At 34.1% G+C, this 26,751-nt stretch overlaps 1 protein-coding gene across 1 annotated transcript in view; it reads left to right on the forward strand.

Moving 5' to 3' along the window:
* Positions 1-26,751, forward strand: part of LOC150086642 (BAI1-associated protein 3-like) — a 478,827-nt gene that overhangs the window by 443,676 nt on the left and 8,400 nt on the right. The window contains exons 28-33 of the mRNA XM_090372214.1: positions 3,168-3,314; positions 8,064-8,180; positions 10,785-10,865; positions 16,705-16,786; positions 22,836-22,874; positions 24,989-25,112. Coding sequence (XP_090228340.1) covers positions 3,168-3,314; positions 8,064-8,180; positions 10,785-10,865; positions 16,705-16,786; positions 22,836-22,874; positions 24,989-25,112 — 590 coding nt within the window. The remainder of the gene's footprint in view (positions 1-3,167; positions 3,315-8,063; positions 8,181-10,784; positions 10,866-16,704; positions 16,787-22,835; positions 22,875-24,988; positions 25,113-26,751) is intronic.

A 26,751-nucleotide genomic window follows, 5' to 3' on the forward strand; every position in this document is an offset into this window, starting at 1 on the left:
ATCAACTGAAACATAGTACTGAGTTTAGCAGTGCATGTTCAATATGACTGGTAGATGGTGGCAATGTCATTGATTATAATTTTTCTTTTTTCATTTAATTCGGATCAACTCTTTAAAATTGTTTTTTTAATTCCATTTTTATAAAAAAATGGAGTGATAACTGAACGTTAATTTTTTAATTATATATTTATATATATAAATTTTTAAATTATTTTATTTATATTTTTAATATGTCAGGAAAAATATGGATATATATACACAGTGATCTCAATAATGCTTATTATCAAGATCAGAAGGAGGAGAGAGTTACATAAAATGTTGCAATGCATTTCAGCTGGGAGCAAGGGAAATTGCATGAAAAATCATTAACATTACATGAAAAAAAGTAGTTACACTCAACATTTCTAAGACTTTTTATCAGGTTGAGCATAATGAGCTTCTAAGCCACCTTCCTCTCTATCCCCTCACTGCTTGTGATGATAGATGGCTCTATGTCTTCTAACTTTCCAACTAGTACTGGAATTTCTCAAGATTGTGCTCTTTTATGTACTCTTTTCCTCCTGTATATTAATTATTTTCTCCTATTGATGGAAACCCACCTACAGTTACACTACAATAGTACATTACATGTGCCTATCCATTCATATATAGAAATGTTAGCACTTACACAAATAGTTTTCCTATTCCATCTGTAATTGCCACAAGAGGATATCCAAAATATATAACATTATATATGCACACTAAAGAATTGCAATTGAAACAGATAGTACCTCAAGTTTCAAGAAATTTCAAGCCAAACCTTAATGAGTTTCAGGTGGTTAATAGAAATGTTATCACAATAGCTACGTAGGACTTTTCAACAAAATGTAAGATGTATCAGAAATAAAATTCATGAACTTGAATTTCTGATATACTTTAACATAATAATTGCTGACTGACATCTGATTGAACTCAAATGAAAAGGATTTGATCATACCAACATTTGAAGCACACGCTTCTTGATTAGACCGGGGTTTGAGCCCGTCACCACCAAATACGGAGGATGCGGAAAGGTCAGGGAATGACCACCGCATATCCCGGAGCAATATAGCCTTAGTTGCTAATGCTCCTAAAAACCAAAATAACATAACATAACAACCAACATTTGAAAAGCTGCAGCGACTTCTCTAATACTAAATTAAGAAAAAGACATGACAATATATTAGTTCTTTTGAGATACAACTTAAAATCTTGCTGCTTCTGAGAGTCAACTGAAAATTTTTGAAGCATTTTCTTCTATCATTTCTATCAAGAATGAGCAATTTAGCATTATTGCGGTCTATCTTCCAATCACTTCAACAGTCAAAATATTATGTGAAACCACTGCATGGATTATAAAGGTTACAAATCCCATCTTTAGATTTTAGTTCTTTATTTAGCAATCACAAGCAGTCTGTATTCAATAATTCTTTCCTCTTTATCTTTGTGTTGTGCAGTCTGGTCACATTAGTGTTAGTGCCAGCCATGTGATTTAAGGAAGCTTCAGGCTTTGCTACACTAGCCAAATAAAAAATAAAATAAATAAATAAACCTTTCTGCATGTTTAACTTCTCATGTAGGTGGCCATCTAGGTAACCTCTGGCCTTTAAATTTCCTGAACCTTTCAGCTTTGGCTACCCACGAAGGTAACTTATTCCAGGAGTTCAATAGGAAGTACAAAGGTGCAGTTTTCTCAGTTATAGTATTATTTCTAACTACGAAAGCTGCACCTTAATTCATTTTACTATCACCTCTCAGTGCCTTATAGACCTCAATTAGATCTCCATCTAAGATAATTGGTACTACCCAAAAAAAAAAAAAAAAAAAAATCCTAAATTTTTCCTCATATGGCTCTCCTTTTGTCATTCATACCAGGCATGCCACCTGTATTTGCACCTTCAGGAAGCTTGATGTCATTTTTCAGGTGATGTCCCCATACTGGGACACAGTATTCCAAGTACAGTCTCACCATTACCTTATACAATGGGGTTGTGCCCTCTCTATCTTTACAAGCAAATGTTTGATAAATCATCCTTAGGACATTAAGCCAGCATTGCACCCAGAAATTCTTTTGGAAAGGGGGAGGGGTGTATTCAACATTGGTGGCTTTTACAAACATCAATTCATGATATTAGCACAATATGATGCACAATATAAATTAAAGCACAATATAAATTAAAACAATGTTTGGGGGGGGGGACACTTAGCTTTAGACAAGAAATGTATGTCCTAGAGATGGATCTGGTATAGGTGATTGTCCCAATTGTGCCTACTATATTTCAGTAAATTAGAATAAATACTGTATGTTTTATGATGTTAAGTTGCTGTATGGTATGACACATAACTATTCGTGTTGTATGTATATTATACAAAGGCTGGTTAAAATTTTGAAGTAAATTCAAACAAAATTTGAGCTTAATTTTCAAATACTGTCAGTCACATATATCTTCATCATTATATTGCTCCCCCTAGAAATTCAGGATCCATAACTACACAGCCCCCTGACTCTATTCCATACATTATCTTCCATTTACAGTTAACTGGCATTTGTATAGAATGATTAATTTTTCTGTTTATATCAGTAATAAGTAAAAGATTTACTATGACATTGTTTATTGCAAGTGTGTCATTAATACATAGTTGAATTTTAAGACAAACTGAAATTTGTACATTAGACATCATTATTATAACCTCTCACTGTGAAATTCTTCACGAGTTGCCTTCCTCTTATACTTTGAATAAGCAACACTTTATCATTAGAGGAATCTGCTAAGAAGTGTGTTAATGGGGAAGTGTTACTTTATTTGAAGTATAAGAGGAAGGCAATGAAGCATTTCACATTAAGATATGTTATAATAATGATGCCTAATGTACAAACTTCAGTTTGTCCTAAAATTTAACTATGTAGTAATGATACATTTGCAATAAACAGTGCCATAAGTTGAATTTTTCACAGTTTGTGGCTTTCTGCCCTGAAATTTTATTAGTTAAAGATTTAATTATAAATAAGTAAAAAGATTTGTGTAATAATCTAAATTTTGAAGATCAGATCTTCAATCAAAAATTTTTGAAGATCAAAAATCTTTTGAAGATTTTTGTTAGAAGTCTGATATGATGTACATGAAAATTGCAGTGTAGTTCTGTTTCAGGCTATTGGTCCATTGATGGAATATTTAGACAACAACTTGAAAACATTGTTTGCCAATCTTCTTCGTCAAAATTTTGATAGGGTATTAGACACGCTATGGAAAGTAGTACTTCAAGAACTTACATTAACTATCAGGAGTAACATTGGGGTAAGTATATCTTTTTGAACTATATATACAAAGTATATATATATATATATATTCATGTTAGGCATATTAATCTTATATATTGATCTAATGCATTGAATAATGCACTTTCACATCATTCTTGAGAAAGTTTAAAATAATGTACTTTGAAGACATATATGCTTAGTAATTTGTGCTAGTCTATTTTAATGTCTGCCATATTTATATTCTAAATTATTGAATTATCACTGTAGTTGTCATATTTGCATTAGAAATATGCTACTTTTCACATAGTAAAGGAATCCCTTGCCAGCCTGGGGGATACATTCCTGAAAAGTACCGTGGTTGGCAAGACTAAAGTACAATAAGAAATGGGGAGTTGGGAGAAAAACAATAAATATGCCAATGAAACATAAAAAAAAATTGGTAAACTTAATTTTTGATTTACAGTGTAAAAATGATAAAGTCTGTCAAGTACTTTTATCTTTTGTTCCAATTTTGCAACTTTCTTTCTCTTTTTGGACATTCACTTTCAGCATTTATTGAACATTTGGTGGACGTAATAAAAGATAAATTAAATGTAGCAACAAATATAGCAATCTTCAGGGCATTGTGAAAACAAGTCCAAAATACATCTGGAAAAAATAAATACAGTAAACTTTCATTACAGCACTTCCCTAAGAATGCTATGAGTGGGCCTCTCCCTCTTTTTAGGAAATTTTTCAATATTTGGTATATGCCATTCATTTTTCAGTTTTTTTGAGCAGTGTTTATTAAGCAGTTTTTATGTAAGTTGAAAACCTGCTTGCTTTTTTATCACCTACAACCTTTTTTTGCATGCTCTTAAAGAAATGTTTAAAAGATTTTATTAAATTAAACTAAACATACTTTGAGTATTATAAACATGATAAATGTATTATTAACATAATAAATAATGCTGCCATTCATGAAATTAATTATAATTTGTCTGCCAATGAAAATTACTTCCAAGTGTTTTTATTGATTGATGCTAACATTAAACATATGCACATATATATATATATATATATATATATATATATATATATATATATATATATATATATATATATATTATTGTACCAGCAAGGAAAGCAGATGTAAAAATATTGAATTTAAAAAAACTCTCAGGACAGTGGAGCAATGCAGTGATAATTGCCCAGACACTGACTTGTAAAGGACAGTGTTTCTATCTTCAAAGCTGCTAGTTAAATACTGTATGAAATAAACAAATATCTCCTGCAGTGGAAATGATTCCTGTGAGGTAAACAAATTGTACCATAAACAGTTCCTAGAATTTAGTGCCTATAATCCCTTTCTCGAAACTAAAATCAAAACGGAGTAGTATTATATTTGGTTTATTTTTTCTTTAGACTTTCAAGTGATATAAAGGGAGAAAATAGGAGTGCTTGCAACATTTTTAGGAAAATGTTGCAAGATTTTCCTAAAAATGATTAAAAATGTATAGCACTTCACAGGATTGACCACGAGAAGAAAAGAGCATTAAAAGCAGGAGAGTACTATAAGCAGGAATTTATTGTATTAGTCAAAAACACAAAAATCTACAGAGAGGTAACAACACTGTATATATGGTACTGATTAGTATTAGTGGAAAATGTTGTCAGGAAGCAATCTTATATAGCACTAGCCAAAAAAAAATAAATAATAAATCCTTAAATACTTCAGTGAGGTCTCCTCACAGGCACTGCAATTTGTAGAACTGAAAAAAAAAAAAAAAAAGAAAAGAAAACTACCCACCTTATTGGTTCATCCCCTCTAATAATTTCATAATATCTCTAAAGCTTCCTTAAATTTATTCTGGCTGAAAACAAATTTTCACACAACTATCCTGCAGCCATCTTTTTTCAGTGTAAGTTTATTTCCCTTATTTATTTCCTTTATGTGCATTGTCCAAAAATAGTGAGGATGCCATCAGCATTTAATTTACTCAATCCACTTAAAGCTTTAAATACTTCAGTGAGGTCTCCTCACAGGTGCCTAGTTACCTGGCACTGCAATTTGCAGAACTGAAGTCTTTTATAGCAAGGGTACCCTTTTGTGTCCTTGACTAATCTGGTTGCTCTTCTCTGTACCCATTCCAAGAGATACACATCATTTTTGAAATTAGGCTTCTAGACTTCTATACAGTACTGAAAGTGTGGCCTAACTATTGCCATATATGTAGTTTTAGGTGACACTGTCTTCTAACTTTTTAGCTAGTTCTGGAGTTCCCCAATTTTTTTTTTTTAATACTCATTACCTTCTGTATACTTGTATCAATGATTTTCTTCCACTTACTAGAAATTCTATCTATGGTTTTGCTGATAATAATACACTAGAAGCCACTTCCCAGTTAAACAAACTCTGCTCTAGACAAATGGCCTTGACTTGTCAACTATCTGCCACTAGCTTCTTAAACAAAATAAAAATATAAAGAAGACAATGCTGTTTTGAAATAGACAATTTACTAAATAGGTCATTAATTTGGCATAATTTTTAAAAAACTGACAACTTTAATTTTTTAATGCAGATTTTATTTAGTAAAATATCAAAATATGAAACACAAATTACAAAACACAAATATCAAAATTAAGTTCTGAAAGTAATGAAGAAATCGATTATGATTATATTTTTAAAAATTACATTTTTTTACTAAAATTAAGTGGGTAAAATGGCATGAAGTTTATAGGGCTAGTGCAGTGTTCCTGCAGATTTTTTGGTTGCAGTTGGGATGACATAATAATGAATTATCTGCATAAAATCACAAAAATAACAGATTTAAAAATGGCACAAAGCTTACATAAACACAGGACACTCATCTCACAAATGATAACAAACTGTGTATGGCTGACTGTTGTGGCAGGTTATGTGAGTCAACTCATATAATATGCATTACCCACAACAATTGATTGAAATAATATAGCCTAAATATCATTTAAGGTATTATGAAGGATTTAACTCAAAAGCCAGCTGATAAAAAAGGTGGGGGGGGGGACATTAAAAAATTGCACAGTCATAAGTATATTGTCTTCTCAGCCCATATATGATTCTAAATATACAGTAGTTTCTAATGAACTTTTATGATTGGAGTTACAAAAAAAAGAAAGAAGAAAAAAATATATTTATCATGTTGAAAATTTGTGTTTATAAATGCAGTACCTTCCCTTAAACCATCAGTCAAAATGTGCTGTTATCATGGTTGGTTGGTTGATTGAATTTTATTGGCGCATTAGCTTCTAAGGCTATAATGCGCCAAGACCAGGTCTTATATAAAAAATTTTAAACATTCAGTGACCTAATTAGTTAGGTCACTATGTCAAAATGTATAAGAGATAAGCTGTTATCATACATAATAGTCCAGTTTATCACATTTTACTGTAATAATTTTGCTTTCATTATGTGATTGCTTTCCATGCGCAGTTTTAAATGACAGTAGTTGCCAATCACAATTAAGAAAAATTAATATGGAACAAACATATGAGGAAAATGCCTAACTGAGAAAATAAATAAAGTAAACTCTGTAAAATCCAGCACTCTAAAATCTGGAATTTTTTTTAAATCTGGCACATTTTACAAAAAAATTAAAAAAATAATAATAATAATCAACATTTTACAATCCAGATATATTAAAAAAGAAATCTAGCACTCATATCAGTGATTACATTTGTTTTTAAGAATCTGTGCAAAAAAGAGTGACATTTCTCTCTATAAGATACTTGTCCTTTCATCTGTTTTTGTGGCCAGCAGGATTCAAACTGCATAGAAAATGCAATGGTCTTAATTTTCACAGCAGAACAAGTTACCCTGGTATTGCACTACTTACAAACAGACAGCATCGCCAAAAGGTTGATCAGCCATTTGTTTAAGAGATGAGACTGCTGTGTTTTAGTACTATAGTCCTTCATTAGATAGCACTCATTAGATAGCAGTGGTTTCTAGTGACAACACACAGACAAAACAGTTGTAGAGAAGTTGCTTGATGTGAGCTGCCACACTGTATACGAAATCAGTTTTCAAAATTGTAATACAACCAAAGCTACATATTAAAAGTAATGCAATACCAGGACAACTCATCACAAGGGCAAGTTTCTTCTGCTATGAGAATTAAGACCACTGTGTTAGCCATGCAGTTTACTTAGTACTTGATAATTATTGAATCTGCTCCTTAAAACTGCTTAACCACTAGGTATACCTCCCGAATAAACCAAAAAATTTAAAAATTCAGCACTTCTTGATCCCTCAGGGTGCTGGATTTTAAAGTTAACTGTATTAGGGAATCCACTTCTATGTCATCATACTATGTAGTCACTTTAAATAAAGTGATTTAACGTAACTTAAATAAAATTAATAGTTAAAAATTTTGCAGGTTTTAAAGGTTTTTAAAGGATTATTCAGCCTTTTCTTGCTAAGATCCTTCAGGATCTTAGTTGCTCATCCATCTTTATCCAACATAGCAGTTGTTTATCTATGTTCGTTTAATACAATTGTTAATATAAAATTATATTGAGGATTTCTGTGCTATAGCATAACATGGAAGTATTGTGTCCTTATATAATTTGTGTGTGTTTGAATATATTCAGCTGAATTAATTTAAAATATATATGTATCTTTCTGTCAAGTTTTGTATCTTATATTTTTCATTCAGTGAATTATTAAGTAGGTTAGTTAGCCATACAAAAAATATTTATATATAGTATATAAAAAGGTTAAATTTCACTATTTAACTCGTTTATATTTCATTCATTTATTTTGTAGAAAGAAAAACCATCATTCTTTGAAAGGCTTTCATCTTCACTTATAATACTCTCTGACTTCTTTCATGGTAGTGGAAATGGCCTTCCATATGCTACAATTCATAATTATTCCCATCAGGTATCTTTATTGCATAATGTTTTAAATTGAATACTATTTTATTATTTCAGCTTATACCCAGTGCGGCTATTTGGCAGAATCGTTTGCATTCATCATTGAACTGCTAGACATGATGCTTCATAGTATATAGGGTAGTGGCAATGCTCAAAGTATGGCTCTAAATCCTGAGCCATATGAGAACTGCTGAGGACAGTTTTCGTATGGCTCAGGATTTTATAATGAGTGCTGATTCCTGCATGTTTGTAAAACCATCTGTGGTGGTACACGATACAATTTTGGCTGTTTTCGATGAAAAGAGTTGGGGGGGGGGGAGATTAGGCACAAATTCAGCTTTCTGATAGGTGAATTTGAAGAAAAAGCCATGTGCCCCCCAAAGGGATTAAAATGAGGGACCCATGAAGCACTCATCTGCCCAGCTCATGTATCAGGCAATACAGCAGAATCTTCAATGGCAGAAAGCTGATTCCACAAGATGTAGCTATTGTCAATGATTCTGTTCTCATGGGAAACAGAAAATATATTGTGCAAAAGAGATAGGTGGAACAGAAGCAGGGTGTATGCTAGGGACAAAAATTAATTAGGTTGTAGAATAGTTATCATTCTCGTAAGAGCACAAAGAATCGGCCCAAGGTCTATCAGCGCCCTGTGCGGGATTGTTTGGTGCAACCTCTCCGACTTGAAATTTACAGCAAATCAGTGAATTTTCGTGGCATTTTGCACCCCCTAAATTTTGGCGCTCTGTTTGAGGGGACTGCTTGGTCATGCCTTAAACTGGCCCTGGAGTACAAATTACAGTGTCTGGAGACTTAGGCACCTGTGAGGTGATCTGATTGAGGTGTATAAGGTCTTGAATGATTTGAAAGTTGAGAGCTTAAATAAATTCAAGGCAGAACTAGACAAACTTTTGGAGTGAATGGATGAGTGAAATGGGAAGGGTTTTTTTTTTTTTTTGGCTGATGTTATGCTGTATAATCTTGCTTTCTTCCATGATATGCCTCTATTAATGCTAATACTAAAAGGTGTTATTGTACATGTTGGTACTAATGATATTAAGATTAGGAGATCTGAGTAGCTATAGGGTAATGTTAATCAAAAAATCATGTCATGATTAAATTTGAAAAGTGGCTGGAATTTTTCTGGGCATGATAGGAGGGAGTATATGATGAGAACCTTGTCAATCAATTCAGGCCTGAAAAGAATGTGCAATGTTCGTGGGATAAAATTTTTTTCAGCATGGTCTGTGCTCATTAACAGTAGAGACTGTTTTTATAGGATTGGGATACACTTAAATAGGAGTGCAAGAATATTTGCTGATGCTAATGAGGCAGTATTAGGTGGGTCAGGAAAACAGCTAGTTTGTGGGGGGCGGAGAGGTTACACAGACCAATAGTGTAATGGCAGTTGCAAGCAGAGGTAAAATTGATTCTTGCACTGCTTTTGTTAGGATATTTAGCAGCTGTAAAGCAAGCTGTTGGGATTACAAGACCTGCAATGGATCCTCATGGGACAAACAAATAATATGGGCTGAGTTAGGGTTACTAAGAGCAGAAATAGATGCAATATACTTGCTTGTACGCTAATGCTAAGATTATAGTAAATAAATTTGATGGATTTGAAGTATTAGTTAATTCATCACATGTGGAAATTATTGGGATATCAGAAACATGGTGTCACCCAGGCATTGGGGATGCAGAATTTGAATATGGTGAGTACAATGTGTACAGAAATGACATTTTTTTAAAATTATGTTAAGGTGGTCCCAGCCAACCTATGGCAACCCCCTCCTCATAAAATATGCAGATATCATATTCAGCAAAGGCTAATCCAACACTAGTTGGATTATGTTATTCAGACAGGACAGGAGCATAATTAAGAAGTGCATAGAATATAAGAGAATTTGGTTTTTGTGGGTGGTGATTGTAATGTTAAGTCAATTTGGTGTGACATAAGCTATGAAGCAAAAATAAATTAATATAAACCAACCATTGAGCCCTATCTCTTCAGAAGGCAATAAAGCAACAATAGCCATTGAATCATTGCATTTCAGGTATTAAAAAAATCAATGCATCAATAAACTTACCAATTAATTTTTATTCACCTCTTACCTGGCTTGCCACTCTGCTAACATTCTTAATTTACATATTAAATTTGAGTTATACCCTGGCAATATGCATTTGGATATGTTTTGCAGCCACCATTGGTCATCTTGTTGTTTTACTATTCCTCTGCATTTTCTTCCTGTATTTGTTTTCTATTTACTATTCATTTAATTCAGATTTTATTTTCCAACATATATCTCAACAGTACTTGACCATGATGGCTTAGGATAAGTACCACCACCATGGAACTTATCCTCAGTAAGGGCTTATATCCAGTCAGAATTTCTAATCCATTTATTTTGTTAATATTAATTCATAATTACTAATATTAATTTATAATTACTTTCTAAAAACTTTAAATAATTAGCCATTAGCTAAAATTATTATTTTAGTTAATAGCTAATTATTTATTATCATCCCGTAATCATTTTAAGTTTTCCCTTAAAAAAAATCACTAAGCTGGTTTTGTTCATTGTATGCAAAATGTTTGACTTCATTTTTCTAGGATTTGGAGCATCTTCTGAAGCTGCATAAGTCTGAATCAACTTATCTTATTGAACTCTATTACATAGAGAAATTAAAAGAGGTATGTATTACAGAAAATTATTCACTTTCTGTAATATATCACTAATTTACTTAACTAAACCTTCATATATATCTTTTTAGACATGATACTAAAAAAGACTCATATACAGGGTATTTCAATTAAAAGGTGCCAAGGGCTTATTTCTAGTTTAGGCTATTTGTTGTATGGACATTTATTTTTGTCATATTTGGGCTTAAATTTTTGAATTTGATGTTAAAATTGGACTAAGCAGCACCATTTAGATTTTAAAATTTCTGAATTTAAATTTTGCCTAATCAACTCCTTTTTTCTCAGTGTTTCTATTTTTCCAATGACATAAGTTGTTCCCTGTCTTTGGTTTTTGTCTAAAAAAGTCAAAAAAAAAAAAAAAAAAAAAAAACCCTTGTGCAGCTAAATGTGTGAACTGAAGAATGAACAAATAACTGTTGTATGTGTGTCTGGTTTTTTTTTTTTTTTTTGTTGTCACTGGCTTGCTTCTGAAGTAAATGTAAATTTCTTTTATTTAAACAAACTGTATGTTTGCTTCAGAAGTACATTGATAGCATTTTTAAAATAAACTGAGGACAGGGAACAGCTTTCCCCATTAAAAATAAAGCAATTCATTAGACAAAATTTTAATTTAGAAATTATAAAATTTAAACAGTAATAATTAGTTAAATTTTACCATGAAATTCAAAAACTTTAGCCCAAATATGACAAAAAAGGTCTAGACAACAAATAGCCTAAATCTAAAACTAAGCAAGATAGTTCCCAGTGCCTTTTACTTGAAACACACAGTATATATAAGAAATCCAATTTTAAAATATTAAGCTAGCAAGTCTGAAAGTATATTAATGTAGTAATAATATGGCTTTTTTTTACTGTAATTTTTTTATAATTTTGATTTAATTTAGTTTTTCAGGGTTTGGGTGGGAGAACGTGTGAAGGTTTCACTACAGTTATTTATTTATCATATGACAATTCTTACATCTCACAACAACCGCTCCATCAATCAAGAAGAAATTACAATATCTCACATCTGAAACCACACGAATCTACTCAATTCTGTTTAAGTTCACAATTAGTCATATTTATAATATTAAAATAAGAATTATTAAAAAAATTAACAACTGTATAACATTTGTACAAAATTTATATGTAATATATATGGACTACTATAATTTTATGTCCAAGTTATTAATATAATCAATTGACATGGGCATTAATTCCAGGAAGTCTCTCGGATCCCCTTGGTAAGCCCTAAGGCTTACCAAGGGGATCCTGTATGATGTGTTCGATGGTCTGCCTTCTGTCACCGCAATCACATTCCAGTGCGTCAATCCATTTCCACTTATACAGTGCATCAGCACATCTTTCATGTTTAGTCCTAATTCAATTCACTTTTGACCATATTCTTCTAGGGAGATCAAATCCATCAGGTTTCTTGTTTGTGCATGTTAAGGCTGCTGTATCTAGTGATCGATGGGAATTCCATTCCCGTTTCCATTTGCCCTTATCAGTTTCAATTTTGCACTTATCAATTTCAATGCTGTTCTGGCTGAAGGTTTCCTAGAAGGTAGTCTTTCCATTATGGTATCAGCAAAATCATTGTGGATTGGTAAACTTGGGATCTCCATTATCCTTTTATATTCCTGGAGAAGAGCTGCAGATCTACGTAGATGTGGAGGAGGTATGTGGCTTAGAATTGGTAGCCAAAAAGTTGGGGTCGATCTTATTGTCCCAATAATCAACTGCATAGTATAGTTTAATTGGGTGTCGATTAATTTGACATGTGAACTGTTTATCTAAACAGTGCCACAGTATTCTGCAGCAGAGAACACTAAGCCTATTGCAGTACAGCAAAGCATCTCTGCCCTGGATCCCCATGTAAAACCACATAATTTCTGAAGAATGTTATTCCAAGTTCTATCTTTGCTGCAAATGCTGTTTATATGACAGGGTTCTATCCAGAGTAACACCCAAATATTTAGGGTATTTACTATTTTTTAAGAGTACTCTGTTGAAGAACACTCTGATATATGTTGTTGCCATTTTATTACATCTGTGAAAACAAGTCACTTCAGTCTTGTTTTTATTAGGTTGGAGTCTCCATTTTTGATCATCTGTGAGTATTTGTTCTGTTTGGTTTATCTTGTTATGTCTCGTAGCCAGGGCCCAGTCATCAGCATATCCAAATTTTCTTGCCTTTGTTATAGGCATATCTGCAATATATAAGCTAAACAGTAAAGGGGCCAGTACTGAGTCCTGAGGCAAACCATTATTCAGCTTCCTCCATTTGCTGATTGAACTTCCTCTAACTACTCTAAACAGCCTATCGGTCAGCATATTGTTGATTAACTGAGCAACAGTTCTACACGGTATGACTTGTAAAAGTTTATAAATTATTCCTTCGCACCACCCAGTATCATAAGCTGCAGAGGTCTATAAACGCGACCGAGGTTTTAAGGTTCCACTGGAATCCAGCCTCTATATAAGTTGTTAAAGAGAGGACTTGGTCCGCACAGCCTCTACCTGGTCTGAATCCAGCTTGCTCAACAGGTATATGTTCTAAAATCGTTTTGCCAATCCTGTTTAATAATAGACGTTCCAATAGTTTATAGCTTACACTTAATAGGGCAATCAGTCGATAGTTCGGCCTATGATCTGCCTTCAATAAGGCAATGACCTTCGTAAGTTTAAAAAATCGAGGGAGATCACCTGTTCTCGGGACATTAGAAAAAACATTGGAGAGCCACATTTGCATATTTATTCCACAGTTTCTCAAGAATTCCGGATGGATTCCATCGAATCCTGGAGCTTTCCCGCACTTTATGCTAAATATTGCAGTTGTAATCTCATCCTCATGTTCTACTCTTAACTGTCAGTTTGACTGAGGAAGGTTGACAAAAACAACCGAAAGCATTTTTTGTATGTATCTAATCTAATATATGTATGTAATTTCCTATTATTAAACTTGTCATAATTTATTCTGTATCCGTTTTGCTCTGTGCAACAGTAATTCTATATTAATCTCATCCAGTGTAAATGGGGATGAATATTCTGAATCTTTAGGAGTTTTTAATTTCAGAATCTTATACCTCTTCCTAATATCAATAGTACTTTTCTTGTCTCCTGGAGCACATGACATTGAAATGATGTGTGATGCTATTCTATTTGGTGTCACCATGGAATTATCTCTTAAGTATCGGTGTGCCACCACCAAGTTTCCTCAGCAGCGACCACGCTGCTCTACTAGAATGTTTTAGATCCAAATTCTCCACTGTTTCCATCCATTTCTCTTTACGACTTTGATCTAAACTGTCTATCAATTCATCTGCTGTTTTCTTACTATTATTTTCTAAAAATTCTCGATATAGTCTTTCACTATTTTCACTCCAACCTGGGACATATTGCCTTCTATATCCTCTTGGTATATACTTTTTTGCTATTGCAATCACCATACCAACAAACCTCCCATAGCTCCCACTCTCAGGGGGGGGGGAGATCCATTTGATGCCCCTATCCAGGTCATCAGAGAAACCTTTCCACTTTGCCTTCTTGAAGTTCCAGCAAGGAACCGGGTTACGAGGTCACCAAAGGGACCTGCATCCCAATCTGCAGCAAAACAGGACAGAGTTGGCTATGGGGGAAGTCCTCAAGTACTTTTCATGTAGCCATTAAAGGCTGGCCATTATTACTCATAGTCACAAAACATAAGTCTGGGTTATATTCTTTTTTCCTTTGAATCAAAGGTGAGGTAATTATTTTGATCTTCTGCCCGGTTCATTAGGGTTTCACCATTTAAATCATTCTATTTATATTTCCAATCATTGTGATGGCTATTAAAGTCTCCCATATAAATTGTTGGATGTTCATATGTATGTAGAACGTACATTGACCACTGCATTTTTGGAGGCTTATGGATGGTTACAGTTGTGATGTCATTTATTTTTATAGTAATAATGTAAATATCGTCTTTCTCCTCAGTTGATATCAAGCATATATTCTCTATATTATCCCTTTCATAAGTTATCATTCCATACATCTTATGGAGAATCACTCCTACTATACTATATCCTTGGAGTTTACATCTCATCCTAAGTTGTTCCCCGTCTGCAACACGGGTTTCCTGGATAAGCACCAAGTCAACTTCGTTTTGTTTTAAAATTTTTAATAGGCATTGGCACTTTGCTCTGCTTATGCCTTCAATGTTCAGCTGGCAGATATGGATTTTGGTCCAATCTCCCTATGATAAACATCCATATCAATATGATAGTGTGATTTAGCAAGAATCCAAGCCAGGAGATCACAGATAGTTTGGCTGCCAGTAGCGCTAGTTCAGTGGCACCGCTGTAGCCAGGTGGGCAGAAGCAGCAGTGCGTAGCTCACGCTTCTTGATTAGACCGGGGTTCGAGCCCGTGACCACCAAATACGGAGGATGCAGAAAGGTCAGGGAATGACCACCGCATATCACTGGAGCAATATGGCCTTAGTTGCTAATGCTCCTAAAAAACCAAATAACAATAACAAGCGCTAGTTCAGCATAACCCAGGGTGCACCACATGGAGGCGAACTAGCATTACATCCCTTCACTACAGTGAGACACCAGTGTGCCTGCCTAAGTGTAAAGAACCAAGGGGTAGGAATTTTAGCGAGCTTTTAAAGCTCATTAAAATTTTTGTGGGAAGGCAAATGACTTTAAATTATTTAATTACTATCTTATTATTGTAATAGGTATATTACAATATATATACAATGCACTACACCAGTGCTAAGCAGCTATAGCCAAGTTAAACCTAAATAAAATTAAATTAAGTAAAATAAAGTGAACATAAACCATTGCACACACTATATTTTTAAGCCACGACATGACCACAGAAGCACAAAATATTTTGATGGCTGTTGTCAATTGCATTGGGCCTATAGTGATTTTATGTTAGTTAATTACTCAATCTATTTTTCTGTTTTGTGAAATATTTAACGTCTTCTATGCAATTGAATTGAAGCCACTACCATTCAATTTCTTCCCCAATCTTCTTTTGTTGCTGTTATTAAGTACTATTTTTTATATATTCCTATTTTACTCAGCATGGCTTTCTGCATACCTATTCTTAATTTAGTTCAGTGTCATTTTATTCAAGCAACATATGGTTAGTAAATGCATTGTAGCTGCCAAAGTTTGCTTTACTATATTTTCTTTATTTTCCTACTTCTTATATTTTTAGTACATTAATTTAAACTTAATTTACTATATTTTCTTTATTTTCCTACTTCTTATATTTTTAGTACATTAATTTAAACTTAATTTAATTTCCACATATGTGTGTGTGTGTGCACGCATATGTATACAGAAACACATATAGAGAGTGAGTCATGTGAAATTGGCATAGCTTCACATTCATGTGACTTACTTGGTTAGGTGGGAAGATGTTTAACTTTTGTAATCTGTTATTACATGATGATTGACTACATTATATGCATTTCTTTAAGTTTTGGATGCCCCTGATATTAACTGTATTTTTTTCAATGTAGTCAGTGCATAAATTAAAAATTTGCAATAAAATTGAAACATTTGGTTACTGTAATGAGAATTTTCTTCTGAGGCTCAAAATTCAATTTGGAGAAAAAATTTCCCCCTCTAGAAATACTTTCTGTCTAATATGATTAAATTATAGGCATATAAGCAAGTTTTATTTTTTGTAACATAACAACCATACATACATCAGAAAATGAAATGCCTATTGTGATATAAATATATTGCATATTTAAATGTTTTAAATGGAATACTGAATAAAAAAGCAAGAATAATATTTTTTTGAAAATAAATAATTTTAATAAAAATTTTGTTTCATTTTTTAAGCAAGTAGAAGCCGAACCTAATTATGGATACATAACAGTAAAAGTTACTTACAATTGTGCCACAGAAAGTTTATGTGTAGATGGTAAGTGCACAAGTTTCTGTTATATATTTCTATAAATAATATTTATGTTGTTTTTTATTCTAAATGTCATAAGGAATATGGGTAAATTTAAGTGCTAACGTTTTTGAGAAATTTATTAATTTGCTTTAATCTAGAAAAGAGTGAGACTGCAAAATACATATATATAAGGTGTTTCAAAAGTGATGGTCAATAATTTAAAGGTGAACTGTACAGACTATAATATGCAAAAAAAGCCTAGTAAACGTGGGTCCTTAAGTGAATCATTTTCCAGATATTGCACATTTCTAGTTGGGATCTTTCCATGTTGACTATCCTTTGACAAGTATTGGTATGGTTGCTACGTCTCAGAGCATTGAGAAAGGGGAAAGGGAGAGAATGAGTATAACCTAACCTAAACAAACAAGTCAGCAACAAAGAGTATGCGGACATGCACTTCAAATATGGTAAAGCCAACGGCAGTGCACTCAAGGCTGTACGTTTGTATCAAGAAGCATTTCCTCGCCGAAGGCAGCCCAACAGGTGCACGTTCATCAGGGTACATCAACACCTTAGAGAACATGGGTACATCAACACCTTAGAGAACATGGGTGCTTCACACATGGAGTACAAGCAGGTAGGCCCAGAAGCATAACACCTGATGTTGAGGAAAGGCCGTCAGAAAGAATAGAACAAAATCCAGGAATTTTGACAAGGAGGGTTGCTCTGCAAGATCATGTACTGAGTCATAGCACTGTGTGTTGAATTTTACATAGCCAATTACTCTACCCCTATGATATCCAGCATGTACAAGGTCTCAGCAATACAGACTACCCTCCCAGAGTTCTCCCATAGTCAGTGGCGGATCTTAACAGAAAATGTGCATTATCTCAAAAATGGTTCATTTGTGGCCCGATGTTCTCTGGAACTTTTTTGCTTATTTTAGTTTGTACTTTTCACCTTTCAATTATTGACCATCATTTTTGAAACACCCTGTATATATACAAGTAACCCTCATATAACACGGTAGTTTGGTTCCTATAAAATCTTGTGTAATGCGAAATCATGTTATACGGGATATAAAACCAGTACAAAAAGGGGGATTACATTCCAAAAGCTAACAAAAATACACCATTTTTTTATAACTATCGGAAACTTAATTTTTACAGTAGTAATGACTTAATATTTTAACTTTATTTTTATAATAGTAGTAACTTAGCATTAGTAGAGGCATACAATGCAAGAAAGCATGCTTACGCAGCATAACCAAAAAAAAAAAAAAAAAAAAAAACTCCCAATTCATCCCTCCATTCGTTCCAAATGACTGTCCAGCTGAGCCTTAAATTTCTTTAGGCTATTAGGTTCCACAACAAAAGATGGAAGCCTGTTCCACCAATCAACTACCCACTGGCTAAAGGCAAATTTCTGCACATCTATTCTACAACTATCTTTCCTCAATTTGAAACTGTGCCCCCTCAGGTTCTTAGTCTGAGCAAGACAAAGAATCCCATCAGCATTTAGCTTGCTCAACCCATTCAAGGCCTTATACACATCAATCAGATCACCTTACAGGTGCCTATTCTCCAGGTGCTGCAATTTGCAGAACTTAAGCTTTTCTTGGTAAGAGCACCCCTTTGTTCCCCTCACCAATCTTGTTGCCCTTCTTTGTACTCGTTCTAGCAACTCTAAACCCTTCCTAAAATGAGGCCTAGAGATCTGTACACAGTACTCTAGGTGTGGCCTGACCATTGCCTTGTATAACGGGATTATCACCTCCCTGTCCTTGCTAGCAAAATTCCTATATATCATTGACAAGACTCCATGACCTGCCCTGGCAGCCCATCTGCACTGCTCAGTGAACTTCATATTTGGCTGCACAATTACCCCCAGATCTTTTTCACTTTCCACTTCCCTGAATGTAGTACCACCCAGTTTGTACGTTTCTCTTCGGTTATTGTTAACCATATGCAGTACTTTGCATTTGTCAATGTTAAACTCCAGTTGCCACTTCTCAGCCCATTTTCCCAACTTATCTAGATCCAGTTGGAGTAGCATACTATCATTACTGTCGTTAACAACCCTGCCAACCTTTGTATCATCTGCAAACTTGGACCTTAAACCTGATATACCTTCATCAATATCATTGATAAATATGAAAAACAACAATGGGCCCAACACCGAACCCTGGGGAACTCACTAATAACATTTGTCCACGAAGAGCAGTGTCCATTGATTACCACTCTGTTGTTTCCCACTCAACCATTCCTTTATCCATTGTAGCAGCTTCGCCTTGATGCCATTCCTCTCCAATTTGTACAGCAGTCTTCCATGTGCAACAGTATCAAAAGCTTTCCTGAAATCCAAGTATATGATATCAAAATTATTTTTGGCATTCAGTTCCTTTGTGACCACATCATTGTAACCAATCAAATTATTCAGACAAGACCTCCCTTTGACAAACCCATGCTGTGTCTTAGCTATTACTGCAAAATTTGATGATCCTGCAATGCTTCTTTAACCAGCGATTCCATTATTTTCCCCGGAACACAAGTTACACTAACAGGTCTGTAGTTACTTGTGTCACCTTTTGAACCTCCTTTGTAAATTGGTGATTAATTTGCACACCTCCAGTCCATGGGGACCTCCCCTGAGTCCAAGGAAGCTCTCATAATTATGGCTAAGGGTTTGCTTACTTCCTTTGCTGCCTCCTTTAATATAACTGGATAGATCCCGTCCACCCCAGGTACCTATTATCTCTGCCACTAGCCTCATTAAGTCATCTGACATCCATTTAGGCCTAACCTTGAACAGTATTTCTTAGTTCAAATGAAAAGCCTAGTAGCCTCCAAAATGAAGTCGCTGAAGGCTTCCCATTTAGAATTCACTGTTGGTAACATCATCAGTTGATCCCACTGTACAGAAATTAAAAACTGTCTGAGGCCTCTGAAGTCACCTTTATGAAAGCAAAAGCCCTTCCTTTTAGCCTTAATGGTAGTTACATCTTTAAATAATTCCCACATCAATACATTGTGATCACTGTTGCACAGTGGTTCCTTTATCTGCAAATTCTTAATGCATGAAGAATCACTACTGATAATCAGCTCAAGAGTATTACTCCCTGTGGTTGCCTCTCAAACATGTTGCTGTAGAAAACAGTCATCCAATAAATCCACAGAAGTCTGGCTAGTGTGCGAGTGACCAACCCACAAGTTCCAGTAAATATCTGGAAAGTTAAAATCTCCCATTATAAGACATTCTGATTTACTGGCCCACTCTATTTCTCTGCACAATTGCCCATTATACTCATCAGATTCATTAGGCCTATAACACACACCTACTCTTTGTATGAGGATTGCCACAATTTATCAATCATGTTAGAGTGAAACCGTGTTGTAGAAGTACCTTGTTATACGGGGATTGCCTGTGTATTGCAGACTCACTGGTATATATATTGTGTGTGTTATCTTTAAGAATTCTGTATATATGTGATTTTTGTTATTGATCCATTCTACTGGTCTCATCTTGCATCATGCTACAAAGACAGAGCTTGGTAGTTATAATTGCATATATACTCATTTTGTGTGTTGTGGCCGCAGGCAATAGTATAGCAGTTTAGCTATACTATTGCTTAATTAGGTAAGCAATTAGGATAGGAATAGACACTCCTGCCCTCATATAAACTAGTAGCCCAGAATGTAGTATATCATATACAGTAAGACTCCCGCATCTGCAAAGGATACATTCCAAGACATACCGTGGATGGCTGAAACCGCGGATATAAGTGAACACCTGCTGACTCCATATATAACGTGATTTTCTTGTACATACATACATATAATAAAGTTTAATTGTTAGATTAAACACACAGTAAGACATTATCAATATTAAATACAGTAATAATAAAGTATACTCTTGATTTACGGGATTGGATTAACCAGGACATTCCAAGACTCCAAATTAAAAAAAAAAAAAAAAAATCAACCAATCATAAAATTCAAGTAATAACTAGAATAGGTATAAACAGATATTTTGCAAGTCGTAAATAAGCGACAAGAACTGGCGTTATAAGTCGTCATTGGGAGATTAGCGTACCTATTATCTTGCAACCTCAGCTGTCTTCACACCTACCGCTCAAAACAAGAAAAAAAAAAGAGAGAGACCAAATGTTTAGTTTGATTTAGTGTCGCGTCAATTGTTGTCTTCCATTGCACTGCAAAAGGACAAATTTTGTTTCGTTATTTATGTCAGGGATGTTGGAATTTTTTTTTTTTTTATAGTAACTATTTTTTTTTGTTTAGAAATCGTGAAAATGATGGGGAAACACAAGAGTTGCGCTTTCAAATTAAACAAAAACTTGAAATTATTCAAAAGTCTGAAAACAGTGCATCCATTAAATCTTTGAAGAACCATTATAATGTTGGTGACCAAACCATAAGCAAAATTGTAAAAAATAAAGGGAAGCTATTTGATTTAAAATCAACATCATAAAAAATAAAGGGAAGCATTGTACTAGACACGCAAGTAGAATGTGTTAAGTTTTTCGGTTTTTTTTTTCCGTGGTTAACCGCAGGTAACTGAATCAGTGGATATGGGGGCACAACTGTATACTGGTATGATATATATATGTATATATCATACAAGTATGAGGTGTGGCTATTAAATAATGAGACTGTATGTGCAGCCACTACACACACCAAGAACCACCTGTGAAACAAAGGCACAGCAGTTGATCTTGACCTTTCCTTAGTTATCTGTCAAGTCATGTTCCAACATGCTCATTTGCTTTGCAGTGAGACAAGTTTCACTACCTTGTGTTTTTGCAGTTTGCAGGAAAAATAATAGACAAAAGAATCGAACAATGAATCAACCTCAAATTTTTAACAAAACTAAAGAAAACACCAACTGAAAATTGATGACTTATTACATAAAGTTTATGGAGAAGATACTATGTCAAGAGCTCGTGTGTTTGAATGACATAAAAGATTTTTTGAAGGAAGAGAGAATGTGAAAGATGATGAATGACCAGGCCATCCAGTATTCATGAAAACTGATGAAAATGTGGACCAGGTAAGGACATTGATTAGAAGTGATCGTCATTTAAGCATTAGAATGGTTGCATCATATGGACAAAAACAGTTAGACAAATTTTAACCAAAAATTTAGACACAAGAAAAGTGTGTTCCAAGATGGTGCCAAAAATTTTGAATGAAGATCGAGAAGACCCCAAGTTTTTGAAAATGTTTAAAAAAAAAAAAAAAAAAAAAACTGAAGAGCCAAACTTTGAATAGTGTAATTACTCGGAATAAAAGTTGGCTGTTCTAGTATGACTCAGGAACTAAAAGATAGTCAATGCAACAGAAGACAAAACAATCCTCTAGACTGAAAAAAGCAAGAATGTCAAAATCAAAAATGAAAACCATGCTTCTTATTTTCTTCAATATTTAAAGGAATTATTATGGCTGAATACATCCCACCAAACCAGACTGTTGGTTAAACATACTGCATTGAAATTTTGACAAGGCTATGTGAAAAAATTTGAAGGAAGAGACCTGAATTGTGGAAGGATGGTCGGATGCTTCAGCATACAATGTGCACCCACCATTCACCTTTTTCTGGCCAAAAAACAAATTCCTGTGGGTGGACATGCATGCTCCATGATTTTGTTTTCTCTTAAAGAATTTTTTTCCCAAGGAGGTAATGCTCTGTTACTTAAATTTGGGAGAGTTATTTATGAGCAACATGAAATAATCATATTGTTATCTAATCTTCTTTCTGTTAGCTTATTTATATAAAAACATAATAGAATAAAATGCTGGAAAAATAAATTAAAAATCACTAAAATATTATCTGCTCTGCCTATGTTTATGATAATTTTGTATAAGTAATCAAAAAATTTAATATCAGTAATGTACTTCTTTTTAACAATACCAAATAAAGTAGCAGCATTTTTTTAAATATTTATTCGCATTCATTTGAATAAATTTATTTTAACACTTAAATAAAGTATTTTGATATTACGATTATTTTGATATTGATTGCCGTAACTAAATAATTGCTTTTCTTTCTCATGTAGTATTGAATTCCCGTGAACTAATACCTCTTGATCCTAATGGTAAGACTTTTGCATTAACTCGTTTCCATTTATTGTTAAGTAACAAGTTTTTTCAACCTAACAGAAGAAAGTATTTCCAGAAATTTTTAACAAATTTGTTTTATCTTAAAATTGTTATGTTTTTTTTTCTGTTTACTTAGAACTTTGTTTGAGACTGTGTTTGGTGAGAATCTTTAGCTCCTCAGGAGTGTTGGCTAGGGATGCAAGGATGCTCACTGAACAACACCATTTGTATTGTAAAATCATAATCATAAATGGGGGGGGGGAGTTAAACAGATCCAAGGACCTTCAAAGCTACATTATGAGAAAAAGATAAGAATCACCATTATAGGACATTATAGAGCATCTACAGCAGTTTAACGGGGTTAAGGTGGGTGTTCTTACAGGTTATAGAAGCTTAGGAACATTGTTTATCTCAAACCACTCTTGAATTCTGTGTGCATTATGGCAAGAAATAGTGTCCTTTTGGAAAAGATTAAAAAAAAATAAAAAAGAGCTCTAGAGCAGGGCTTCTCAAACTATCTGTGGTGAAGGACCAGTTTCTTTTATTTCTAATCTGTCACAGACCAGTACTTTTGTAAAATACAAATCTCACGAACCGGTAATGTCCACACCTCCGTAGCCAGGTGGGAAGGAGCAGCAGTGCGTAGCACATGCTTCTTGATTAGACCGGGGTTTGAGCCCATCACCACCAAATACGGAGGATGCGGAAAGGTCAGGGAATGACCACTGCCTATCCCGGAGCAATATTGCCTTAGTTGCTAATGCTCCTAAAAACCAAATAACAAACAAATAGTAATGTCCACGACCAATTTTCAATTCGTCACAGACCAGCACTGGTCTGCGGACCACATTTGATTAGCACTACTTTACAGTATTCCATTAGCTTTTGCAGATCCATATTCTTCTAAGAATATCTAGATAACCCCAGACATTGAGAATGTCTGGGGTTATCAGCCATCAAACTTACCCCATATCATACCTAACCAGTCCATCAGGTTCCTTCATTATTGACATCGAGTTTATGTCAATAATGAAGGCAACATGGACATTTGATAATGATCATGTTGCCCAGCTGGAACTATAGAAGTCATAATTTTTCATGCCACTTCAGCTATAGATCATGGATGGGGTGATTAAAGACTTTTGTGGACTGTAAAACTGCCATGATACTGGATCCAAAAAGTATGGAGCTGTCTGTATATTTTGATTCACTAAATTCTTTCTTTACTGTTCACAACATAACCTTCTAAACTATTGCATCTCTCTCTCTCTGAGTATGTTACTTTTTGAGCTAACTCACCCCAGCATTTTTGCTGTCCACAAGCTTACCATTGTGCACATAGTCATGGGAATATTTAGTGTGATGGAAGTTTGAATTGGACCTACCTATTAATCAGCATCTGATAATATGTTGCCTCAAATTTGCTAAGCCCTTTGGTATGCCATTTATAAAAGTGTCCTATTTCACATTATACTGTCATGTGTTTTGCTAACTTCATAACAAAAACATGCACAATTGGATAGTGCATGTTTAGTCACATAGTGTCCAAAAGAGTAATATCCAAACAAAATTTTCTTTACCTTGGTGTGCACTAGAAGTCAGTATTTGTTCAGAAACTTTGGGGAAAATAGGGTTGGAACAAGGAGTTGTAATTTAATAATAACATGAGTAAATTGCAGGATCAGAGTTTAATGCTGGAAAACTAGGCAATTAATTTATTTTAATAAGATTAAAATAAAATTAATTTATTTTAATTCATTACACCTCTGTATTTACAGAGGTGTAATGAATGAAAATTTAAGTAATGAAATTTCAGTGGTGTAACTATCACATTGCAAGATCTCACAGAGGGGTAAAGGTGAATTTTACAAAGGATTATAAAATTTAAAATTTTCAAAAAGACATTTTTTTATATCTTTTGGGAGGACAAAAAATCATAAGTTACATGGCTGCTTCTTTTTTAAAGACTAAAACAGTAAATATATGGGAAAATCAATGCTTTTGCATTTATGAAGATTTCTTATTTGATTTCAAATATTTTAAAATTTATTTAAAAATCTAATTAATGATTAAAATTTAATCATTTAATAATTTTCTATTGGAATTTCAGGTCTCAGTGATCCATTTGTGATAATTGAATTAAAGCCTAGACATTTCTTCCCCAATTGCCAACAACAAAGAACAAAAGTACACAAGAAGACCCTTTTTCCTTTATTTGATGAAAGTTTTGAATAGTAAGTAAAGTACTATTTTATTAGTAATTTCATGGATTTGTACATTGGCTTCCTCTTAATTTGTCTAATGTGCAGAGATATAATGTATTATTTTAAAATTTTATGTAATTCACTTACATAAATTATTCAAGGTAGTACCCTAAAAAAAAGATGTCCTCCATAATCAAGAATATAGCGCATTTGCCACCAGTGCATACAGGAAAGACAGACAGGGCAGAAGTGGAGGGGTTATGCCTTTAGTTAAGAAGCATATTAAATCTAAGGCAGCGTGTCCAGTTGATTCCAGCAAATTCAAAATGGGAAGCATTCAAAAAACTTATCTTGGAAGCTACTAGGCTTTTCATACCAACAAAGAAATACTGTTCAAGGCTCAGAACTAAATGAATGTCAGATGAACTATTGAGACAAGTGGCAGAGAAGAAAAGTGCATGGGATGCATATAAATTATCAGGTGATACAGAAGTCTATGGTAGGTATAAATTAGCCTGAAATCATATCACAAAGGAGGTTAGGCAAGCTAAGGAAGATTATGAGAAGTCTCTGGAAAAGAATGCAAAGAAAAACAGCAAAGACTTCTAGGCTTATATTAACAAGTAGAAGGAAGGGGTCGAATCACATTGGACCACTTGATGTCTATGGGTTAACTGTTGATGACCCTGCTCATGTTGTGGACAAATTGAATAGGTATTTTGCATCTAAATTCACACGAGAAATTCTTTAGGAAGGGGGATGCCAGAAGTTTATCAAATACTAATGAAGAGCTAAATGGCTGTGGGATAACTGAGAGGAAAGTGGAGGAGAAATTGTTGAAGGTGGACATAAAAAAAGTACCTGGGGTGCATGGAATCTATCCAATTATATTAACGGAGGTAAGCAAACCCTTAGCCATAATTACGAGACCATCCTTAGATTCAGATGTTATTTGTTATTTGGTTTTTAAGAGCAACTAAGGCCATATTGCTCCGGGAATATGTGGTGGTCATTCCCTGACCTTTCTGCATCCTCTGTATTTGGTGGTGATGGGCTCGAACCCCGGTCTAATCAAGAAGCATGTGTTACGCGCTGCTGCTCCTTCCCACCTGGCTACGGAGGCGCCCTCCTTGGATTCAGAGGAGGTCCCTATGGACTGGAGAAGTGTGAATGTATCCCCAATTCATAAAGAGGGATCAAAAAGTGACACGAGTAATTACAGACCTGTTAGCATTAAATTTTAGCAAAAGCTTATTCCTCAGTACTCACTAAAAGTACTCTTTAAAGGCTAAAATTTAATGAGTATACAGACAGTACTCTGAGATTTAGGTATAAATTATATAACAGACATGTTAGCTTAATGTATGTTACAGGGAAAATAATGGAATCACTGGTTAAAGAAGCAATGCAGGAATATCTGGACAAGCATACAATTATACTGCAATCACAGCATGGATTTGTCTTGTGTAACCACTCTGATAGATTACTGTGATGCTGTGACCAAGGAACTGGATGCAAAAAATAATTTTGACATCCTATACTTGGATTTCAGGAAGGCTTTTGATACTATTGCACATAAAAGACTGCTGTACAAACTGGAGCAATTACAGTTTGTACAGCAGCCTTTTATGCCTTAATTACAGTAAGGGCACGTTACTGCTATGGATAA

The sequence above is a fragment of the Mastigoproctus giganteus genome, chromosome 4 (genome assembly GCF_048544385.1).
Source record: "Mastigoproctus giganteus isolate SK-2022 chromosome 4, ASM4854438v1, whole genome shotgun sequence".
NCBI lineage: Eukaryota > Metazoa > Arthropoda > Arachnida > Uropygi > Thelyphonidae > Mastigoproctus > Mastigoproctus giganteus.